The 21,205-nt window shown below is 48.5% G+C and overlaps 5 protein-coding genes across 6 annotated transcripts; 3 read left to right on the top strand and 2 right to left on the bottom strand.

Moving 5' to 3' along the window:
* The first annotated feature begins 1,879 nt into the window (after window positions 1-1,879).
* On the top strand, window positions 1,880-4,389 carry LOC4801678 (uncharacterized). Its single transcript, XM_015181867.2, has 2 exons — window positions 1,880-2,336; window positions 3,702-4,389. The coding sequence occupies exon 2, from the start codon at window positions 3,703-3,705 to the stop codon at window positions 4,366-4,368; it is 666 nt and encodes a 221-aa protein (XP_015037353.2). The 5' UTR covers window positions 1,880-2,336; window position 3,702; the 3' UTR covers window positions 4,369-4,389.
* Window positions 4,390-5,341: 952 nt separating this feature from the next.
* Window positions 5,342-8,022, top strand: LOC4801677 (IQ and ubiquitin-like domain-containing protein). The gene is made up of 8 exons (XM_001358690.4): window positions 5,342-5,860; window positions 5,926-6,181; window positions 6,248-6,465; window positions 6,526-7,036; window positions 7,095-7,227; window positions 7,286-7,398; window positions 7,454-7,638; window positions 7,701-8,022. The coding sequence occupies exons 1-8, from the start codon at window positions 5,421-5,423 to the stop codon at window positions 7,963-7,965; spliced, it is 2,121 nt and encodes a 706-aa protein (XP_001358727.2). The 5' UTR covers window positions 5,342-5,420; the 3' UTR covers window positions 7,966-8,022.
* Window positions 8,023-8,052: 30 nt separating this feature from the next.
* Window positions 8,053-10,519, bottom strand: LOC4801676 (FAST kinase domain-containing protein 4). The gene is made up of 7 exons (XM_001358689.5): window positions 10,380-10,519; window positions 9,987-10,206; window positions 9,221-9,934; window positions 8,907-9,156; window positions 8,563-8,837; window positions 8,437-8,506; window positions 8,053-8,369 (listed from the first exon to the last, which is right to left on the bottom strand). The coding sequence occupies exons 2-7, from the start codon at window positions 10,162-10,164 to the stop codon at window positions 8,159-8,161; spliced, it is 1,698 nt and encodes a 565-aa protein (XP_001358726.3). The 5' UTR covers window positions 10,165-10,206; window positions 10,380-10,519; the 3' UTR covers window positions 8,053-8,158.
* Window positions 10,520-10,588: 69 nt separating this feature from the next.
* On the top strand, window positions 10,589-18,283 carry lqfR (clathrin interactor lqfR). 2 transcript variants are annotated; one of them, XM_002137423.3, is made up of 6 exons: window positions 10,589-11,043; window positions 11,975-12,176; window positions 12,240-12,612; window positions 12,677-12,770; window positions 12,834-13,615; window positions 13,881-16,865. In XM_002137423.3, the coding sequence occupies exons 1-6, from the start codon at window positions 10,991-10,993 to the stop codon at window positions 16,661-16,663; spliced, it is 4,287 nt and encodes a 1,428-aa protein (XP_002137459.2). In that variant the 5' UTR covers window positions 10,589-10,990; the 3' UTR covers window positions 16,664-16,865. The 2 variants fall into 2 exon arrangements, with proteins under 2 accessions (XP_002137459.2, XP_003736561.2); XM_003736513.3 differs by lacking the exon at window positions 13,881-16,865 and adding an exon at window positions 17,400-18,283 and having other exon boundaries at window positions 10,610-11,043.
* Window positions 18,284-18,661: 378 nt separating this feature from the next.
* Nop56 (Nop56 ribonucleoprotein) lies at window positions 18,662-20,682 on the bottom strand. Its single transcript, XM_001358687.5, has 3 exons — window positions 20,550-20,682; window positions 19,966-20,368; window positions 18,662-19,903 (listed from the first exon to the last, which is right to left on the bottom strand). The coding sequence occupies exons 1-3, from the start codon at window positions 20,550-20,552 to the stop codon at window positions 18,798-18,800; spliced, it is 1,512 nt and encodes a 503-aa protein (XP_001358724.3). The 5' UTR covers window positions 20,553-20,682; the 3' UTR covers window positions 18,662-18,797.
* Window positions 20,683-21,205: the final 523 nt, after the last annotated feature.

Here is a 21,205-nt window from a genome sequence, read left to right as displayed (position 1 = left end):
TGTATCTGGCAGATATCTGTGGCCATCGGTAGCCGCCATTTGGCACATGCGAGAGCTTACGCACTTCAACACACACTTCAGAGTGGGCTGGGGCAGAATAATTGCCAGAAGAGGGTTTGGAGGGGAGGGAGCTGCCAAGGCTAATTAATATTTAAAAGTGTTTGGATCCATCAGCAGTGGAGGGCATGGAGAACGTACTTAAACGCACAATTTGTTTTATTTGGACAAGTCGAGTACTATTTGCGGTTATGTCATTTTGTTTTGTTTTCTTTGTATTTGTAGTGTCTTGTCTCTGCTCTGAAATTAGATGGTTTCTGTGGTCCGTAGCTGGGTGAAAGATGCCCCGGACATGGGAAAGTTGGCTGGTTTCGAGGGGAAATGCTTTTATATAAGCTCTCTTTGGCAGTGGAAGTTGCTTTTACTTGTTTTAATTAGCCGAAAAGGCACATAAAACCCTGTTCAAATGGGGAAGTGATATAATTAACACTAATTTTGCTTGAATTTCGCTATAAATTATGACAAATTTGACTGATTTACGGCTTGGACAACTGACTCAATGGGTCAGACAGAATGGGTCGGTCGAAAAGGAATTTCTCTCGCAAAGAACACCCTTTCCCATTTAGCCAACACTTCTCAATCAGCGTCAACACATCACGCAAAAGTGTTTAGAAAATGCCAGAGATTTCAGTCTCTCGGCCTTTGGCCAATTAAATTATGATGGATGCAAAGACTTTACCCCCGAAGCGCCACACGCACGGAGCCCACAGAGACGGAGGAGGAGACGGCACCTGGTGGACGTGGCTTGCGCTGGCCTGTCAATGGGCTAGACCAAGTGTAGGAATGACATAGTCGACCATGCCATTACCCGGTATGTGATCATTCAGAGGGAAGATACAGCCATCGTCATCATTTTTAATCCTCAAATATGAGCCCCATATCTTAGAGCAGACACCACAGATGTGTATCTCTTACTCTGACCAGGAGAAAGGGAGCTAAAACCACCCAGAAGACAGCATAGCCTTGTGCTTGTTATGCGAGGAATACGGGTAGGTTGAGAGAGCAAACTGCGAAAAGAAATGAAGCCTCAACCGAGGCTTCGTGTTACCTTCAACGGCCTTTGTTGTCGTAGGTTCATTTGTAACTAATTTGTTCACAATATTGGAAAGAAAAAGAAGATGGAATCCAGAGCAGAGAACCCAGACCCCAGACCGGAGACCCTCTGCAGAAGAAGCTACTCCACTCGTAACACTGTTGCTCGAGGTGTAATTCAATCAAAAGCTGACTGACTGGACTGGTCAAGTGGTATTGGGTTTCCTGCTGCGTACAGCTCTGACACTTTCCTGTCGTGATATGCAAATGCCGTCGCAGAGCGAGGGAAGTGATGAATCAATTTTCTCCCCTGTTAAATTTGTCAAGCAAATAGCAAAGAGACACAAACGTCTGAAAACCCACAAAGTGCAATCGCAAACTGTAACAGTAAGTGGACAAACAATAAACTGGCTAATTTATGGGCCGTTCTTCGACTAAAGATCTTGGAACGTCTCTTCCCCAGAAGAACTTGGGGCAGATCAGCCATCGAAGATCTCGGCCCCAGAACACTATACGCCCCTCATCTCCTGAAGATCAGTCCTCCCATCCACTAACGATCATTTGCCAGGGTCTGTCTGGTAGCCAACTAGTTAGTGTTAGACACGGACAGCGGCATTGGTATCGCCATCGGTTTGGACCTCACACACAACAATAAAAGTTGAGCCCGGCCCGGCTCACACTTCCAGTTGCTGTCGCTGCTTATGACGTCGCCCCACAACGACGACGACGGCGGCGACAGAAGCGGCAGCAGCAACGACGTCGGCCGACTGATTTTTGATTTAAGAAGAAAAAAAAAACAAATTACAAACAGTCCGCAGACTCATTTATTTGCCGCACTTCGAGGCGTTCACAACGTTCAAAAAGCTGCGCGCGCAACACGAAACCAAACCGATCGACAGTGTCGGCAAAGCAGTGCGAGGAAGCGGTTCAAAATTGAATTTAAATTCAAATTTAAATCGAGACTAAACATAACACGGGAAAAACTATAAATTAATTTCTTCAAGTGATATTAACAATTAAATAAATATAGAAAAACGTGACAGAACGTGCGCATACAAAAAATTCCATAATTTATGGCAGAAAAGAAGCCAAACCAGACAAACAATCATCGCTCGTAGAAGGAAGGACACTTGGGCAATAAATTAATCGCCGCCTTACAGTCAATATAAATAAAGAAAATACGTAATCAACTGCATCAGAAACTACTCAGCAAGTACAACCGGCAGCTGCAGTCAGAGCCATTTAAAGTGAGTTTTCAGATGCAAAAAATCTCGTATGCCCAAAGAGGATGGGATGGATGGAGTGGAGGGTTTATTCATTTGCATTTGACAGCTGGCAGCAGTCCATTAAATTAATACGCTTTTAATTGCTGGACGTCCGCATCGACATCTCGAGTTCGTTGCCAAAGTCTTTCGTCTTTCACTCCCCGAAGAGAGAGGGAGAGAAGAGCCAGGTGACATGATTAATCATGATGAGACCACATAATGGCATAGGCACAAAATGAATATGGCCTTGCAAAGATTGTTCACAAGTGTTGATATAGGCAAAAGCCACATAAAGATTTCGATAATTGGAGTCTGTGAGTGGACAAATCAAGATTTTTCGCCAGACAGAAGCGATCAACAGCTCGTGTGAACCACAGGCCATTAGGGATCAGAGATCTCACCGAAATAATTTAATTGTAATAACATTTTTCCACTAATCTCTCTGTGTGTGTGTGTGTGTGGACGTCCAGTTTGTTCTGTTATCGCTCCACCGATCATATATCATGCGGGGTCTCATAATCCCAGATTCCTAGACTTTCTGCAATTTATCAGGTTGGCGAAAAACGCTTCAGGCCATAGACATATTTAGACAAATGTCTGAGTCGAAGAGGGGCGATTCTACAAAATATTTGCATATCGCTTTGTAGATCGGGAAGGGGGCGCGCCTAAACGTTTACGCCCCGAAAATCGTGTTTTCCCGCCGCTTGTTCTCGGACTTCGATCAGCCACCGCCGACAGCTTGTTGTCTGCTCAATTTTGGATTTTTTTTTTATCTCTCGGGTTGATCAATCTATTTTTTCTATCTTTTTAAAGGCTCATCATTAATCACTGAAGCGTTGAAATGTGCTCCGCCAGATGGCGCTCGACGCGCTCATTAGCGTAATTGCTCAGTCGGCGTCGCAGTGGCCGTCGCTGCTAGCGTCGCTCTTAGAGGCTTTGATTAGCGTGCATTAAATGCTTTCATTTAAATCAAATCGAAACGAAAATTACCCACCTGAGAGCAGTAGTAGTAGTAGCCCCCGTTTGTGTGCGCGTATCTGTGGGGAACGTGAGAAACTTTACAATGTAAAGGCGAAAGATTTTGCGCTTTGATGCGCCCAGACAATTTATTTATTATTAAATTATTCGGCTTTGGCATGTGACTTGCAGAAATCGCTCTTTGATTATTATTCGAATTCGGGTGTTGGCTTTTAGTTTTGAGTTTGATTTTGCTTTTGATTTCGGACTCCATCCATCCATATCCATCCCATCCATCAAATGCTGGAACAATTAGGGAGCACTTCGCGCCTGTGGGTCGAACACTTTCCATTGTCTTTTACCTTGACACTCTCTGGCTTATCTTTGCAGCATGTCGCCCCTGTTGATACACTTGGCGGCACTGTTGGCGCTGGCCAGTCTTGGCCAGGCCTTTCCCTACTCCTACCACATGAGAGCCCCGTCGTTGCTGCCGCAGTTGTCGATGTCGAGTGGCCTGGAGGGTGGAGCCGCCGCCGGCGCCCCGCTGGGCAACAGAATTGTCGTGCAGTCACCCTCGCTGGATAACGTGTATATGGATTATCTGGTCACCTCGAAGCCACTGAACCTGCGGAAGTACAACAAGAACGGCAGTAAGACGAAAAAAACGAAAAAGGATTCGAAAATCTATTATATACCCGTACCCCCACTGCCCTTCCGTCATATACCCGGCATTGGTCTGGACTATCAGCCCATGAAAATCAATCCCATCATTCTGGAGAAGGAGACGCCGCTAACACAGACGGAGGCGCCACAGCAGAGCTCCACAGTCCGTCCATTAGCGCCGAAGCCAGAGCCAAAGCCCGGCAAACCCTCCATGAATCCCAATAATCTGGGCTACCTCTATCCCAGCAAACTGTTGCGGGTGCAGCATCACAAGGATTACTACTTCAATGGACGTCCCCATCGGCTGCAGGTGGCCCATGCCGACGCCAAGTCCGCCCTGACTGCCCTCAATATTACGTCTAAGTTCTACTACAATAAAAACATTATTTATTAATAAATTTAGTTAGCAAAAAATTACAAAATGTTGGGCTTTATTCATTTGAGGTAACCGAATATCTTAAGCAGCTTTGGCAAAACCTTTTAAGTGGATCATATTTCCCATAAGCACTGGAAATATTGCCGAATTTGGGTCACAATCGAACGAATGGGGAGAAAGAAAGCTCTGGCTAAGCGGGCCTCCATTAATTTTGATGATATCTGTATAGATCATGATATAATAGCTAACCATCATTATTAGCCCGGCTTCCGCATCAGCATCTCGGCGCCAGTAGCATCGACATCATCATCAAATCGTCTTCACGTGTGGCCTGGCAGTCTTTCCAATCCATTTAGTAAAAGTAATTACTGTCACCGTTGTCTCTTCAAACTCCGAATGTTCAGTCAATGTTATGCAACAAATAAATATACACGAAAGCTTCGAATAAACTTGCAGAAAATCTTTAAAATCTTCGTACTACTGATGGTATTTTAGTAAAAAGTTGGTACAATTTGATTTGATTATGTATAGAACAACCACAGCCTTGTCTCTTACTTAGACCCTCCTCTATTCGGAAAAAGATATAGTTCCAGTACTCGTATGTAGTACCCACTCTTCAAGGGTATATAAACACTTTGCAGATTTGATAACTATAAAATTTGTGAAGAAACTGAAATTGCGGCAATTAGAAAAGAATTTGGTATGCAAATTTCTGAGTGACCGTTGGATTCGGGTAGCTCCGACTCATTAGATGATTGGAAGCTTTCACTCGTGAAAATCTGACGCGTATGCGTGAGAAAACTAAGCACTGAACCGAAGGGAACACTGAACTATGGCCAGAATGTTGGGCCTGGCCCACGGAGCGACGCGTTGCCACAACAGGGCGCCTAGCAGCGGCATTCAAGTTATTGAACAAATTCGTTGCCGGGGGGAGCCCCTTGTGACCCAGTCAAGTCCCCCAGTCTGAGGTCTTCATCGAATCAGATCCCAGCAGGCAGTTTTCCGATTAGTTTACCCACCCAGAACATTCACAGAAATAAGTGAAACTATATATTTTTTAGAGCAGAAAGATGAGTGCCCCAGAGTATCCTCCGGCCTTTGTGCGCAATGTGCAGCTGAATGTGGATCCCTCGGAGCGGCCCAAGCAGCCGGCTGGCTGTGCCCCAGTCTTCGACTCGAACAGCACCGAGTCGGAGCACACGGAGGAGGGCTGTGTGGAGCTGGAGAATGTCACGGTGAAGTTTCGCATCTCGGAGATGGATATCGTGGCCCAGGTCTATCCCAACTGCATGACTCTGGCCGAGGTTAAGCAGGACATATCGCGCAAGTTCGAGGTGGAGCCGAAGCTCCTGGTGCTCAGGCAGGAGAATCGCCCTCTGTGCGACTCCCTGCCCATCAATTCGACCAAGTTCGATGAGTTCGGGATACACGAGTTTGAGCTGGAGCTGCTCGCGCCCAAGGATATTGGGACAGAGGCAGCGCCCAAGCTGGATCTGGATGTCTACTACGAGTGAGTATACCATAGAGGGAAGTCTTCATACCAATCTTCAAACTGGAGATCTCGATCTCTAACAGCAAGCACCGCCTGGCGGACTTTATAACAGTCCACATTCCTGGCGAGGACACGGAGGATGGGCAGCCCAAAAACGTGGTGGTGGAGATTGTGAATGCTGCCATCATCAAGCCCTTTCTGTGTGGCTACAGGGACAGGGTCACCGGCAAAGAGTACCTAGATGCCTTCTCCCAGACCGGGCCCTACTTTGACAAGTGGAAGGCCAGGCGCTATTACTCCAGGGATACCCAGACCTGGGAGCCAAAGGAAAAGATTCTGGTGGGTGGAATGAATTTTAACTGATCTGCTCGGCGGTTAATTTTTGTCCCTGCGAATCCCCTCTAGAACACAGCCCATGAGCAGTCGGTGCAATGCCATCTCGATGGCATCAATGTCCTGTACGTGTCGGCGGCCCACGATTTCACCATTGTTCCTGGCAAATACCAGACCTTCGCCCAGAAGGAACGCGCAGAGCGGAAGCTGGAGAAGATTCAGCTCATACAGCGCAACTGGCGTCGCTGGATCCTGTGGAAGTACATCCGCATTCGCGCCAAGGAGTATCGGTGAGTACTCGCCGAAGAGATGACCCAAAAGAGTCCACATCTGATCCGATTCCTGTCCAGTCGCTTGGTGCGCAACCGCGAGGAGGAGGAAGAGCGATACGAAAAGTGCGTGGAGGAGCGTGTCGATCGCCAGAAGGCGATCAAGCAGTTCCCCCGCTCCAAGGACGACTTCGATCTGCTGTATGCCGAAATCGGTCGCTGGAAGCGGGCCGAACTAAGGCGTATTGCTGCCCACTACGAAGGACCTGCCCGCATCTCCGAGGTCAACATTCTTTTGGACAAGGAGATCCAACTGCTGAATGGGGTGGAGAGGCAGCGCCGTCTGGTCTGCAAGTCCATGAAGGATTTCCGCAAGGACCAGCTGCTCAAGAAGATGGGCAAGCCCATCGAATGGATTGGGTACAAGGACTGTAAGATCCATATGGATTTGCTGAGCACGCAGCGCGTTCGCTTCCTTACCGAAGTCTACAAGGATCTGCGACTGCCACTTTCAAGAGATGTACGCCTGACCCTCGTACGTCGCGTTATGGAGATACTCATGGAGGAGACTTGCTTTCCCAACTTCCCTGAGGTTTGGCTGTGATCAATCGAATCATTTTACCCGATAATACGGTGGTACCCTTCTTTAGCTGTTTGATTTGTTTGATCGAGAGAAGAATTTGCTGCTCTATGCAACGTCAAGTGATGTGGAAATTCTGCGCAAGCGCCAGAACATCCTCTTCTACGAGCTGATCAAGTTCCAGAAGAGCGAACAGAACAAACGTGAGTAGCAAAGGGTCCATCGAATCGATCACCACTAAGGAGTAACCTCCTTTCGCAGGGCCTCCCTCGCGCATGTGCATCGTGTGCAAGAAGGTCAAGGCATACAAGGACTTTGCCATACGCACGCGCCAGAGCCATGTGGATACCTGCAAGAGCTGCTACTACCTTAAGGTGGGCTATACCCTATCCTCAGTTTTCTCAGGTGATTAATGGGGTCTACCTCCAGCTAACGGCCACAGAGAACACGGTGTACCAATCAATACTGAGATGCGTGCAACGCGATGAGCGCAAACGCAAGTGTACCACATCCTTTGCCTTTGTGATGCAGTCGGACGATGTGCGTCATATCATTGACAAGATCTGGCATGGCCACTCGGCACTCAGCAAGACTGAGAATCTCAACGAGTTGAGGTGCGTCGCGTGCCCAAGGGATAAGCCAATAGATCTAACTTCGAGCTTTACTCCCTCTTTAGATTGCCGCGATGGATCAAGAGTGACGACTGGGCCCCATGGAATTGTGTGTGTCTGACAGAGCGGGAGACACGGGATCACTACAAGATCGATGACATCGAGAAGGTGTACGATCCGAAGTTCATTTTGCATATCGGCAATCGTCACATGTTGGCCCGAAGTCTATTCCAAACGCTGGCAGCCGTGGCCATCGAGTTCCAGGAGACGGGACAGTGGTGGAAGGTGGGCATGAACCAGCAGCGCACCAGCAATTTGGACGCAGTCTAAAGGCAGCGTAACGTTTCTTATACACATGTACTTAATAGATTCATTCCATCGCTTAAATTAAAGGTTTTGTGAACATTCTAAGCCAGATGTTGTTTAGCCTTTAATTCAGCACCTAATTTTACATTTACAAAATTTAAACAATTTCAATTTTGATTAAACATTAAAAGGGAAGTTAAATAAACTACAACTGAAATTATTTGCTACTAACAATCGCCTTGAACTTTGCATCCAAGTACTGAACGCGCTTCAGTAGCTTGTCGCTGGTGCTGAACTCATTGTACGGCACTGGTATGACCTGGTAGCCACTCTTCTCCAGCAGATCGAATGTCAGGTTCGTAACTCCGCTGGCACTGCGATGCGTGCCATGGCAAATGTCATGGAAGTCAATCACCATTAGCGCCACCCTAGAAGACAATTTCATACGATTCATTAAATGCCAGTAAGATCCCCTGTAAATCTAGTGTATCTCACTTAATTGCATTTGGATTCTCCTTGTCCAACGGCAGGGGATTTCTATTGGCATCAAAGTGGCAAAGCGCATCTGAAAGAGGCTCGATTAAAACAGAGTTTTGGTTTAGAAGAGAGCAATTCTTATACCTATAAGAAAACCCATCTTGCTGTCCACCGACGTCTGTACATGGTTAGTGGCCGGCAGAAGGCTCTTGAGAGCATCAAGCATGCCATTTACCAGAATTTGTTTCGTCTTCGTGTGGGCCATAGGCACTTGGTAAGCAGGACTATCAGCTGGCAGCAAAACACCCTTGTAATCTGTGGCCAGTAGCTGCGCATAACTATTTAGATTCAATAGCCTCATCTTGGAGACGGGTGTCAGGCCGGACTTGTCCTTTTCTAATAGCTCCAGGAATCCAGGACTAAGAAAAATAACCAATCGGAGGATTAAGTGATACATTTTTCCAAATAATCACGGATATGAAACGCACCTTAAAACCGAATCAAGATGCTTTTGTTCCACAAGCCCGAGCATGGCCAAGGACCAGACATAGCTTAACCATTCGGATTGCTTGGTAAAGTCCTCCCGCACAATGGATTTTGCAAGTTTATTGCTCACATCATCGAGCTGGGCACTCTTAAAGTTCAGCAAAGCCGATGTGAGGAAGTACGCGCTGAGATCTTGAGGGCGGCAGATTTCACTGTTCTTCACGAGCCACTGCGTCAGCGATTCCAAGATATCTAACAGATAGGACTCGTTAGTATACAATATACAACAATTTTACAATATTCTTCATGGACTAACCCAAATCTCGATAGCGCAAAATGCCTAAGCTGGTGAGTATGGATCCCACTACCGCTGACTTCTCCAAGTTCTTTGGCAGAGCTGCTTGCACATCAGCACAGACCTTGGCGCCCAGCACGGAGTCCTGGAAGTTCAGCGTGGACATTGCATACAGAACATCCGCCGACTGTTTCAGGTCCAGTGTCTCCGAGGAGCTGCTGATGTTGAAGGCCAGAGAGCGTAGCAGGGGAGTGCTACGTCGCTTACGTTGGGCCAGAGTACTCATCACCTTAACCATTTGGGGAAGGCTGATGCTGGCTATCAGCTTGGCGGCCTCATCGTCTCCAGCCACGCCGAGCACCGTGTTCAGATCGTCCGTGCGGAAGCCGGATATCCGTTTGGTGTTTCCGTTGACATCGCCGCTGTTTTTAGTATTTCCGCCGCTATTCTTGGGCACAGTGCGGCCCAGCATGCGACAGATGCGCAAGAATCTGGTGTCATTCTCAAATTCAGATATCTTGACGCGGTCCACGGTGCTCCACTCGGCCAGTATCGAGACGATCCTCAGAGCATGCTTGCGCGAGAAGGCGTTGTTGTTTTCTGTAATGGCCAGCAGTCCGTTGACCGATTTCGCATTGATAATCCGGTCATCTATGCTGCTGGAGGCGGGAGTCTTCTTGTCATCCGTTGGGCTCTCGTTCCGCAGCGACTCGAATGCTGCAGCAACCAATTGGCCTGCAATTAAAGCGCTTCTGGTTAGATCAATCCGATTGGACGGACGACGTACCTTTTGGTTTCTTAGGATCCGTTGCCGGCGCGCGAGCTTCAGTCTCGCTCACCTCGGTTCCCTGACCAGTGGCCGCCGTAGCTAGTGGACCACTTGCCGACCGAACATTGCTGCTGTATGCGGCACGGCGGTATATCTGGGTGACAATACTGCCGGCAAAGCGTTGTAGTCCCAACATTTTCAGTTATGCTCCCAGCGGCGACGAATCTCACTCTTCACGCTGCAAAACCAGAGAAGTTTACATAACCTTTTTGTTTACATTTTTTTCAATCAAAACCAGGCTGGCAGTGCAGTGCCAAGCCAAAAGCAGGCGCTACACTGTACAATTATGAATATTCTCAGCAAAATCAGCCGTGTTTCATTTAATATTCCGGATATTTATTGAAAACTTTCCTATAAGACGTCGAGAATCCCAGATGACGGCAGCGGCAGCTGATTGAAGAAGTGCTGCCACCAGGGCTGCAAGACCATCGATGATCCATCGGAATCCTCATCGAAACTACAAGGGTGGTGCTCAATGTGCTCAATAAGATCCACTATTAGAGCAGGTCTCTCTCCTTCGATGCTCCAAGAATCTGTAATTAATTACTGAGATATTTTGTCCAAAAATATGATCCTCCGCACATATTAGAATTTAATTCTCTCAAACGGCATATCGATGGTCGAAAACAACCATCGATCCTATCGATAGTTCCATCGATGCTATTGCAGCCCTAAAAGACAGCTCACCAAAAATTTTGCTGCTGTGATTTTATTTAGTTTTGGTTTAAATTTTACATTTTTGTTTGTCAGAACTGCACGCGGAGTGCGCAAGATCAGCACCTAGAGCAGCAGTAAATCACAGTGCGAATTTCCATGCAAAAACACATCTCATTAGCAGTCGCACACACAAAAACAACAACGAAAACTAGTTCGAGTTCGTGCTGTAGTTGAATTTTTCAGCCAGCAGCCAATCCAGTGTTGACGAGATTGTGAAAAATTCCAGAGGATAAAATTGCTTCAAAATGGTTGATAAATTCATAAGCATGTGGAAAGTGCGCGAATTGGCGGACAAAGTGTAAGTTGCGTATAGATAGTGATAATGATGGTACATACACATGCACTCAAGATAATGAAACGATGTGTACAACATTCTCTTTGAGTAAATGGAGGAGACACTCCCACGCCCCTACACTTTCTTACCCACCCCCACCACATCCCCATTACACTTGAGCGGACAGGTGCTAATATTTGATTTTCGTGCCCGAAAGGGAAATAGGCTTAGACGTTCTCCTAATTTATGGGGAATAGTCATTCAAGATGCATTTTTGGTGTTGGATTGTGGCCGTTTCTGTTGCTGCTTTCAAGGTTGTTCGTAATTCCAAAATGAGCTCAACTCGGAGCCACATAAACACAAAGCCATTCCCATACACAAGCCAGCCGCAGTGTGTGTGTGTGACGCTTTATCAAGAAAACACTTTGCTTGCCTTCCGCTGCCCAAATATAACAGAAATGTATTTCCACCTGTGTTAACACTTCCAGTTCCAGTCTGTCTCTTCGATGACTTTCCAGTGAAATTTCTGTTTTGCCATCAACGTATTAATTACTTTCTGTTGGCTACTTTTTGCTGCTGCCCCGTGCGTGTTTCCCACACACCTGTGGGTGGCACGAGTGTGTGTTCCGTCCCCCAAATGTGGCGATCGTTTCCCCTGCCCCTGCCCCTGCCTTCCGTTCCACATAATTGAACCCAAGTTGCAGGCATGGCACTGTGAGGGCTACTACTTTCCTGCTAGCACTGTCCAGTGCTGGTACACTGTGGCTTATCTAGAAATTGATAAGGGCCTCTGGCCCAGTTGCGACAATTAACACTTGCTCGCGCTCCCATCACGTTTCGAATGTCATACCGAAGCCATGTTTGCTTCAGCTTATCGTAACTGTTTGAAGCCCCCGCTGGCACATCGTATATCTTAAGTTTTGCAATGACCCGCCCCTCTGCTTGCCCTTCGCAGCACCAATGTCGTGATGAACTACACCGAGACGGAGGGAAAGGTGCGGGAGGCCACCAACGACGATCCCTGGGGACCCACAGGGCCGCTCATGCAGGAGCTGGCCTACGCCACCTTCTCCTACGAGACGTTCCCGGAAGTCATGTCTATGCTGTGGAAGCGCATGCTGCAGGACAATAAGACAAACTGGCGACGAACCTACAAGGTAAATCCGTTTGTGTGGTCAAATTGGATTAAGCTAATTATAATGCGAAATCCCTAATTACAGAGTCTTCTCCTGCTTAACTATTTGGTGCGCAATGGGTCGGAGCGCGTGGTGACATCATCGCGGGAGCACATCTACGATCTGCGCTCGTTGGAGAACTACACTTTCACCGACGAGGGCGGCAAAGATCAGGGTATTAATGTTAGGCATAAGGTACGAGAGCTTATAGACTTCATTCAGGATGATGATCGCTTGCGCGAGGAGCGCAAAAAGGCGAAAAAGAACAAAGACAAGTACATCGGCATGAGCAGCGATGCCATGGGCATGCGTGGCTCCAGTGGATATAGCGGCTATAGTGGAGGCGGTGGTGGTGGCGGCGGCGGAAGTGGGGGCTACAACGATGGAGACTGGCGCACAAATCGTGGCGATAATTGGTGTAAGTATATCACAATCGATGGGTAATGGAACAGATATTGATGCTCCCTTTGCCGCCATTACAGACTCCGACAAGTCCGCCGGTGATCGGTACGAAGATGAAGATACTCATTACGATGGAGAGCGCGAGGGCTCTGACAGCGACTCCCCGAGTCCCAGGTAGGTGTTCAATCAATATTCACAAACATTTAGACGGCGGCTAACCATGGTTCTCATTTTAAGGCGAAACTATCGCTACAATGATCGGGCAAGTCCCGCCGAAGTGGCCACCGAGACCAGCAAAGCGCCCAACATCAACATGAACATCCGTACAGCCAAGACCGTCGTCAGCTCGCCAGTGTCCAAGCAGCCGGGTTCGGCATCTGCATCATCTGGTGTGGCCAAGCCGGCGCCATCGCAGAAGAAGATCGATCTGGGCGCGGCAGCCACCTTTGGCAAGCAGCCGCCGAGCAGCGCCGCTGGCATTCACTCGCCCACGCACCGCGACACACCCACCAGCCTAGATCTTATGGGCGGCGGCTCACCCAGCAGCAGCCGCAGCAATATCCAGAACAACAATACACAAAGCAATAACGATCTGCTGGATGATCTGTTCAAGACCTGTGCCACAACGCCAGAGAAGACTCTGAACAGCGCAGCCGTCATTGTGGACGACGATGACGACTTCAACCCGCGTGCTCCGGAAGCCGGGCAGCAGGAGTTTGGTGATTTTGCGTCTGCGTTTGGGGGCAGCTCATCGGCTCCCGTCAGCGAGCCGCCGTCGACGGGCATACTCCCAGCGGCCAGCAATGATGAATTTGCCGACTTTGCCGCATTCCAAGGCTCAACGACATCGACCTCAGCGCTCGATGGCAATCTGTTGAAGACAGCGACGCCAGCGAACGACTCCTTTGACTTGTTCAATGCCGCTTCGCCTCCAGCAGCAGCGGCAGCAACAGGGGGAACGGCCACAGATCTTCTTGCTGGACTGGGGGATCTGTCGATACACCAAAGCATGCCAATGGGTGAGTTTTAAAGTAGTTTATATTAAGATTATGAGTTAGACATAGACTAGAGTTAGGCTTAGGCTTAGGATCTGCGATTCGAGTATGTACGAGAGTATTTAGGAAACGTTGCATGTCGGCGCGCCCCTTGGAGCTTGACTAGAGCCCATATCTCTAGCTCGGGCTCCCCCCCACACACACAAACACACACTACACTCTCCTCCACATAAACGGCAACATATTCCAATCGGATGCACTCGTTCTCTTCTCTCATTCTCTCTCGCAGCAGCAGCTGTTGAAATGCAGTTGGTAGCCACTAACCAGCAGTCGCTGCCGCTTCCCCCACCGCCGGAGTGGGTGCATCAGGCCCTCACTAGGGCTATAAAAGAGCTGCATGATCTGGGGCAGGTTAAGAGCACATCAAATGCCGCCCTGGTGGCTGCCACTCTGCAGAAACTACACACCTTGAATGCCCTCCCAGGATATGCCACGCCCGAGCAGCTGGTGGGACTCGATCGTCAGGCATTCGATTGGACTGCGCTGGTGGCCAATGGCGAGTACTCGGCTCTGCTGAGCCAGCTGGTTGGATTGTTCAGCCCGGACTGGCCAGAGCCCACGCGCGATTTGGATGTCCTCAATCTGCTGCGGATGGACCACAGCTTTCCGTATACACAGGTGGCCTTTGAGACGCTGCACAGGCAGCTGGATAGACTGCCGGGCACAATCAGCACTCTGTTTGGAGCCCTGCTGCAGGATGAGGCTTTACTGTCCATTAGTTTGCTGCACATCTCGCGCCAGAGGGCTGTGCTGATGCAGCGCTTCGCTCGCACTATTAAGGTAATGCCCGAGAGACTGGTGGAGGAGCACGATGCCCAGGTCAGGCAGTTCATTCAGCTGATCATTGGACTGCCGTCTGAGGTGGCCAACCGCTTGGGCCGCCAGCTGCCGGCGATGTATGCCCCCGCGCGATATGGACATCTCCTGCTACGCCAGTGGCTGAGGTCCCTGCACTTTGTGCTGCAATGCGAGGACAGCTCGAAATACTTTGACTTGTCGCCGTACTCGTGGCTGCTCTCGCAGCTGGTCAACCATTTCCATGATGCCGCCACCTTAGAGGAGCTCCTGCTTGTGCTGAAGGACTATGCAGTGGCCCCCAGCGGACGAAGAGTGGTGGAGTCCATCCTGCTTGAGCTGGAGCCTGCAGCCTGCCTAAAGGTGGCTCAGTCTGCCCTTTCGGCCCAACTCAATCTGTATGTGCTGCTCGGACCGGCTTCCCTGGATGTTGCCCCCCACTGGAGGCACTGCCTGCTGCAGAAGCTGCCCCTCCAGCGGACGCCCAGCGAAAATAAACAGCTCTTCCCACTGGTGTCCTACCTGCATGTCGTGGCTCCCGCCCAGCTGCAGGTGCTCTTCAATCAGCTGCTTGGGATCTGGTCGAAGCGCATCTCCCTGCAGAAGCTGAGCGGCCAGGAGCACTTGGCCATATCCAAGCTGCTAGTCCTCTCCGGAAAGTGTCTGTGCAAGGGACTGGACGTGGGTCTGGACAGCAAGCGGCAGCTGCACGACGGCCTGAGTCATCATCTGGAGTCGCCGGATGCCCTGCAGCGGCACGTGGGAATGAAGACTGTGGAGCTGCTGTTCAACTTTATGGAGCAGCCAGACTGCAAGGACGAGGATCGCCTGCGATTTAACTACGATTTCATGCGGGAGACGCCCCAATGGCACATTTTCGAGGAGTTCGATGAGTTGGCTCTGTTCGAGTGCCCCCGCAAGACGGAGTTGGACGAAAGACCCAGTCCAGAGCATGCCAAGCAATTGGAATCACATCTACGGCAATTCATGTGCAGTCCAGAGGAAGAACAAACCGTTCAGATCCCAAAAGAGCCGAAGGACAAACCGTCGGTGATAAAAGAGAATCTCAAAATGCAGTTGGACTCAGATGATGAGCCGCCATTGGACTCGGACGACGATGACGATCTGAAACCGTACGACATGTCCAATGACATCTCCGCCACCATCGAGCAGCGACCCAAGTTCCTGCTGGACCTGCTGCAGCTCCTTCGCTCCAAGTGCGAGAACTATCAGGTCTTTGAAGGAGCCCTGGGCACAGCCGAACAGCTGATCCGCGGCCAGCTGGCCAGGCACGATGCCAAACTGGCCCTAGACCTCATTCGACTGTTTATCACCCTGGAAATGCAGTTCTATTTTGAGGACTTTGAGCGCACACAGTTCAACTGTTGCGTGGCCATCTGTGTCGCCCATCCCGGCCCCTGCGCGGAGTACTTGTGCCGACAGTTTCACACAGACAACTCCTGCTATGCGGCCAATGTGCGCATCCTGATCCTCCAGGTACTGGCAGCAGCGGCCAAGGAAATTTCAGGCGACAATCACCAAACAGATGAGAGTGTATCGTTGGACATTGTACCGCCGGCTGCCAAGCAGCCGCGCAAGTTTCAACTGCAACACGAGGAAGACAGTCCAGCAGCGCGTCTGGCTGCCGCCCAGCGGATCATACGCGAGCGCCTGAGGGCAAAGACGAAGAGGTATTTCAGCAAACCCAAGACCCTAGTGGGACAGCAGCAGGAGCGGACGAACCCTTACCATCCCGTGGCCGGAACGTTCTTCTTCAGCCTGGTGCGTGGCCAGCGCACCCGACAGATGCTGTACGTGAAGTACGAGGATATTGCGCACAACATTGATACCCAGCTGCTGGTCAATCTGTTGCACACGCTGTCCGTGCTGGTGATGTGCTCGCAGAACTGTACGCTGCTGCCGATGATGACTCGAGAGATCTTCGATCTGTGCGCCTTTGTGCGCTTCAATGCCGAGGCCCGAGTTCGAGCGGCCACGCTGCAGCTGATTGGTATCGCTCTGGTCACCACACCCGGCCAGGTGTTGACCCAGCACTTTGCTGAATCGCTGAATGAGCTCCAGCGCTGGCTGGAGGACTTCGTGCGCTCGCCCTTGGTGGGCGGCGAGACCTCGGAGGAGTGCCGCGACCTGGCCCAGCAAATACTGAGCACATGCTACAAGCTCTTCGATACAGCGGCCATTGAGCAGGCATCTTAGGCTCTTAAGAAATACATATGAATTCCTCCCAGAAACATGGTGTCCTTAACATTTCATAATTTGTAGTATTAAGCTGATATAAATAGCATATGTGTAACTCTTGGAACTGTCTTTATGTATTCCGAAGCTTGCCAAAAAACTAAAGCCATTGTACTAAAGCAGGTACTATATACAGATCAACAGATTGATTTCATTTCAACTATGTATGTTCTTTTATTTATTTGTTTTCTTTCCTCCCACACTGCATATATGCATATACACACAAATCGGATATGATTTCGTTCGTTACCAAAAAAACATACTACATTCCTTCAATTGCGATCGGTTGCGAAAAGCATTTCTCAATATTCCGGGCATTGTGTCGCAGCCGCAGCCGCAGCCGCGGATGCACTAGGTAAACGATAAAACAGAACAAAACAATCAATCTAGAGCAACAGCAGCAGCAGCAACTGTAATACTCTACCTGTAACCAAGATACGAACTATCTATCGTATTCGTATCTTTTGTTTATGTAATTTGCACGCGACAACTTGTTTTTGCTGCGCCTGTGCTCATCAATGCTTCCAGTAGTAGATCACATCACCCAGTAGTCGCACACAAGTCTATTCGACGCCACAGTCACAGTCACAGCCATAGCCACAGCCACACATACACACAAGCTTCTTTTGTAAAACCTATATCCATTCTATGAGGCAAACACTATAACATTTGACTATATTCCATCCGCTCTTTTCAGACAATATGTTGCCGCCCATTGCCGCCGTCACGGGCAATAATCTGCTGCAGCCCATGTCCCTCTCCAACAATAATAACACCACAAACGGAGGAGCAGGGGCAGCTGCCACAGCGGCGGCCAGTGCCGCCGCCCAGGCAGCCAATGTGGGTGCCACCTGGTCGGGCAATCTGAAGGCCGGGAACCTCAACATTGATCTGGACAATCTGCTGATGAGCAAAACGGGCAAATCCAATGCGCCCGCTCTCTCGATGAATGCTTTAAAGACACAGAGTCCGGCCAAGACCCAGGTGCCGTTGAATATCCAGACGACCGGCGGCGGCGGTTTTACTGGCCTCTCGCCCCTGACCAGTCCCAATCTGTTCGGGGCGCAGCAGCCACAGTCAAACATTCCACAGAACCAAGCAGCATTTGCCAACTTCGGAGCGTTCCAGCAGCAGCAGCAGCCGTCACAGAATCACAGCAATAATAATAATAATAATATTAACAACAATGGCAGCACGTCGGCCTTTGATTTGTTTCAATGATATTGTTTAGCTTAATTAACTACTCCCCCCTATACAGAACCTTCCTTCCGCACTTTCCACGCACTTTCCGCACATTTCCACGCTGCACGAGTCACTTGTGTCTTCTATCTATCCCGATCCCTGGATGTATAAAGTTTAAGGAGCGTCAGTGTTTGTTTCTAGATTGATTGTTAAACAAATGGCAGTTCCAGTCTTTGCTCTGCCCTCCACTTCTTTCCTTACGATACTAACCCTACGATCACGATCACATATGAATTCTGCATCCGTCCCATGTGTCCAATCGGAATTTTTGAATGAATGTTGTCATGAAATGCAATAAGTAATACAGAAAGGAAACGAAATATAAATGGTTGTACCAAATGGATATGTTAGCACAACACTTTTGGACGGACGGCCGATCGATCCAATCCATCATTGAAATTGTTAAACAAAAAAATACTATCAATAATGAAATCAAACAATGTTTAGCAATAGTTAATGTTACGATGTGTCTGTATATAAAAATTGTATGTAAAACAAATTATGAAATATAAAACAATTGAAAACAACAATCCACTAAATGCATATGTAAGATAAGAAATAGGAGTACTTCTTTCATTGCTTGGAGATTTAACGCCAGCCAAATGCATAAGGCAGTGCAAAAGAGAATCCCAAACAAAACACATTTCGTGTCCTGTTCAACTCGAAACTGGGACCGACTGAGGCTCGGAGCCAGGAGTGCAAAACCAAGGTTTTTTCTGAGGGAATACCCTGAGTAATTGTTTATTGAAATTGAAGTGACAACTAAATGAAAATACAGAAGAATATTGTGTATAAAGTAAAACCATATTGGGAACCTAAAACTAAGCTGAATGTTAAGGTGGGGGTGTAGTCATTACGCCTCCACGGCTTCCTTGTTTTTGTTCTTCTTTTTCTTCTTCTTCTTGGGCTCACCGTTATCGTTGCCATTGCCGTTGTCGGCGGCCTCGGCAGCGGCTCCATTGCCATTGCTGGAGCCATTCGCCTCGGTCTCGTCCTCGCCAGCTCCGCGCTTCTTCTTCTTGTTCTTCTTTTTCTCGGACTGGGGAGTCGCTGTCCCGTTGGCGCCCGCTTCCTGGCCAGCCGCCTCGATGGCATCCTTCATGACTTCGATATTTTTGCGCGGCACATCGCCCGACTCGTAGAACTTGAGCCTATCTTCGACCTGCTGCTTCAGCGACTCGCCAAACACGCTGGTCGGCTGATCCAGGAAGCAATCAATACGGGATGCAATCGAGCATTTGTTGGCCAGGAAACGCGAAATGCGACCCTTGTTCTTGAGGCCAGCCCGTCCAATGAACGACGAGTGATAGATCAAACCGTACTTGGGGGTATTGGAGCGGGTCTTGAGGGCGCGGAAGAGCGCCTTCTCAGCGCCCAGAATTTGTACTGTCGATGCCGGGTATTTGGCCAAATTGGTCAGACTACCGGCATGCGAGATGAGGCGAGCACCGACCTGATCACCAATCAGGGACTGCAGATTGGGTGCCACCAGGTTCATTTTGTTGTGCAAATAGGTGGACAGCTTCTTGCGGTATTCGGAAAGCTTGACAACGCGCTCTGCGAACAGCTCAATGTTCATCAGATCCACAATGGAGATGTCCATGCCCATGGACATCTTTGCGGCATCAATGATGGCCTGGGCCTTGGCCGAGTCCATAACAATCTTCTCAAGGTCCTCAAGCAGGTCTTGGGTCAAGTTCTTGCGATCCTTAATGAATTTGGCGGCCTTGGCGAACATGTAATTGTCGGGAACAATTTTGACCAGTTCTGGGAAGTGGTAGGAGTACCACTCGCGTATCCGCATAGAGAACGTGTTCACATCCTTGTCCAACTGATCCAGCAAGGCAATCGACTGAATGATCATGTTGTCGGAACGATGGACGTTGAACTTGACCTTGGCACGCGAGTAGCTGTGGCCCAGACCCAGCTGTGCAACACCAGCAGACTGTTCGGTGAATCCTGCGGGAGGTTGAGCAAGAGTTAGGCACAAGGATAGCTTTTATTAGATTTTGAATTTATACCTTTGACCAGCTTGGCAAAGTGGAAGCGCACACCACGCAGGATCTCAGGCACGACACCAACTTGGCTGCACTGCACACCGATTGCTTCGGTGATGGCAGCTCCCAGCTTCGCATCGGCTATGCCGAGCGTGCACTTCTTCTTCTTCAGCTTGGCGAAGAAGTCATCGAGGAAATGCAGCAAGTCCTGGGGCACAATGCCCTCGGAAATGGCATTGATATTCTCCAACGCGGCAATGGCCGTTTTGAAGGGAGCAAAGCCAGCCAACTTCACAATCGAATTGAACTTGGCGAAGTCCGTGACGGAGGACTCCACCTGGGGCAGGAACATGGAGACCTCCTCAAACTCCTTGACGGAGAAGACCGAGAAGCCTGCTGCATGTTCGTACAGAACATACAGGATCGACTGGAAGCGGGAAAATGGGACATATAATCAATTTTGATGTGCTGGCGGTGGCAGCACATGTGTTTTGGGGGTGCTCCACTCGATGCTTGTCTTTAGGTTAGTTCTCTTTGTCTGGTTTCATCACTTTTGCACATATTTCATTAGACTATTGATGATGAATGATTTAGAGTTGCATATTTACCATATTTAGGCCGTAAATATGCCTTCTTTAAGTTTAAATTAAAATTATCCACGCAAGATGCTCCTACAGTTGTTTTTCCACGTGCTTTGAAATATCAGTGTGTACACACGTTCGAAATGCGGTTGCAGGGCAGTGCTGCCAGATTTTGAGAGTCACCATAAGCTAGATTGAAGAAAAAAAGCTAGAAACAGTAAAAAATTAAAAAAAAATATCTTAAAAATAAGCTAATCATAAAAACACATAAAAAATATACGTTTTTTTGTATTTTTAATTGGAGTAATGACATGATTTTTTTCACTTCATTATGCTATGACCGTGTTCTCAGCAAAGTACCAACAACCGCAACCTCCTGCTCCTCTATTTTTGAGGACTTTCTAACAAAAGGTATTTACATTTTTTAAAGCCATAAGCATTTCAATTATTTTTCAAGCTAATTGGGTTTAAAATAAGCCAAATCTAGCTTAAAATAAGTAAAATGGCAGCACTGTTGCAGGGATGTAAAATATATATCGATATCAATGTACCGATATATTTGTTGAAGAAAATACAACTCTCACCATTTCATTTTCAACGTTTTATAAAACTACAATAAAAGCAAGTATTAAAAATTACAAATTTATCAATCGCAGAAAATTATGTGTTCAGACAATATGAAC

This window comes from Drosophila pseudoobscura, chromosome 2 (genome assembly GCF_009870125.1).
Source record: "Drosophila pseudoobscura strain MV-25-SWS-2005 chromosome 2, UCI_Dpse_MV25, whole genome shotgun sequence".
NCBI classification, from domain to species: Eukaryota; Metazoa; Arthropoda; class Insecta; order Diptera; family Drosophilidae; genus Drosophila; species Drosophila pseudoobscura.
This window is presented reverse-complemented; position numbering and strand designations above follow the sequence as displayed.

Excerpts from the sequence above, each read along its gene's own strand:
- lqfR (XM_002137423.3), top strand. The coding sequence starts at position 10,991 with ATGGTTGATAAATTCATAAGCATGTGGAAAGTGCGCGAATTGGCGGAC. Across the intron at positions 12,177-12,239 it reads ACTGGCGACGAACCTACAAG|AGTCTTCTCCTGCTTAACTA; the intron begins GTAAATCCGTTT and ends CCCTAATTACAG. Across the intron at positions 12,613-12,676 it reads AAATCGTGGCGATAATTGGT|ACTCCGACAAGTCCGCCGGT; the intron begins GTAAGTATATCA and ends CCGCCATTACAG.
- LOC4801677 (XM_001358690.4), top strand. The coding sequence starts at position 5,421 with ATGAGTGCCCCAGAGTATCCTCCGGCCTTTGTGCGCAATGTGCAGCTG. Across the intron at positions 5,861-5,925 it reads GATCTGGATGTCTACTACGA|CAAGCACCGCCTGGCGGACT; the intron begins GTGAGTATACCA and ends GATCTCTAACAG. Across the intron at positions 7,228-7,285 it reads GAAGAGCGAACAGAACAAAC|GGCCTCCCTCGCGCATGTGC; the intron begins GTGAGTAGCAAA and ends CTCCTTTCGCAG.
- LOC4801676 (XM_001358689.5), bottom strand. The coding sequence starts at position 10,164 with ATGTTGGGACTACAACGCTTTGCCGGCAGTATTGTCACCCAGATATAC. Across the intron at positions 9,157-9,220 it reads TTTGCGCTATCGAGATTTGG|ATATCTTGGAATCGCTGACG; the intron begins GTTAGTCCATGA and ends CCTATCTGTTAG. Across the intron at positions 8,507-8,562 it reads CAAGATGGGTTTTCTTATAG|ATGCGCTTTGCCACTTTGAT; the intron begins GTATAAGAATTG and ends AGCCTCTTTCAG.
- LOC4801678 (XM_015181867.2), top strand. The coding sequence starts at position 3,703 with ATGTCGCCCCTGTTGATACACTTGGCGGCACTGTTGGCGCTGGCCAGT.
- Nop56 (XM_001358687.5), bottom strand. Across the intron at positions 19,904-19,965 it reads CTTTGCCAAGCTGGTCAAAG|GATTCACCGAACAGTCTGCT; the intron begins GTATAAATTCAA and ends AACCTCCCGCAG.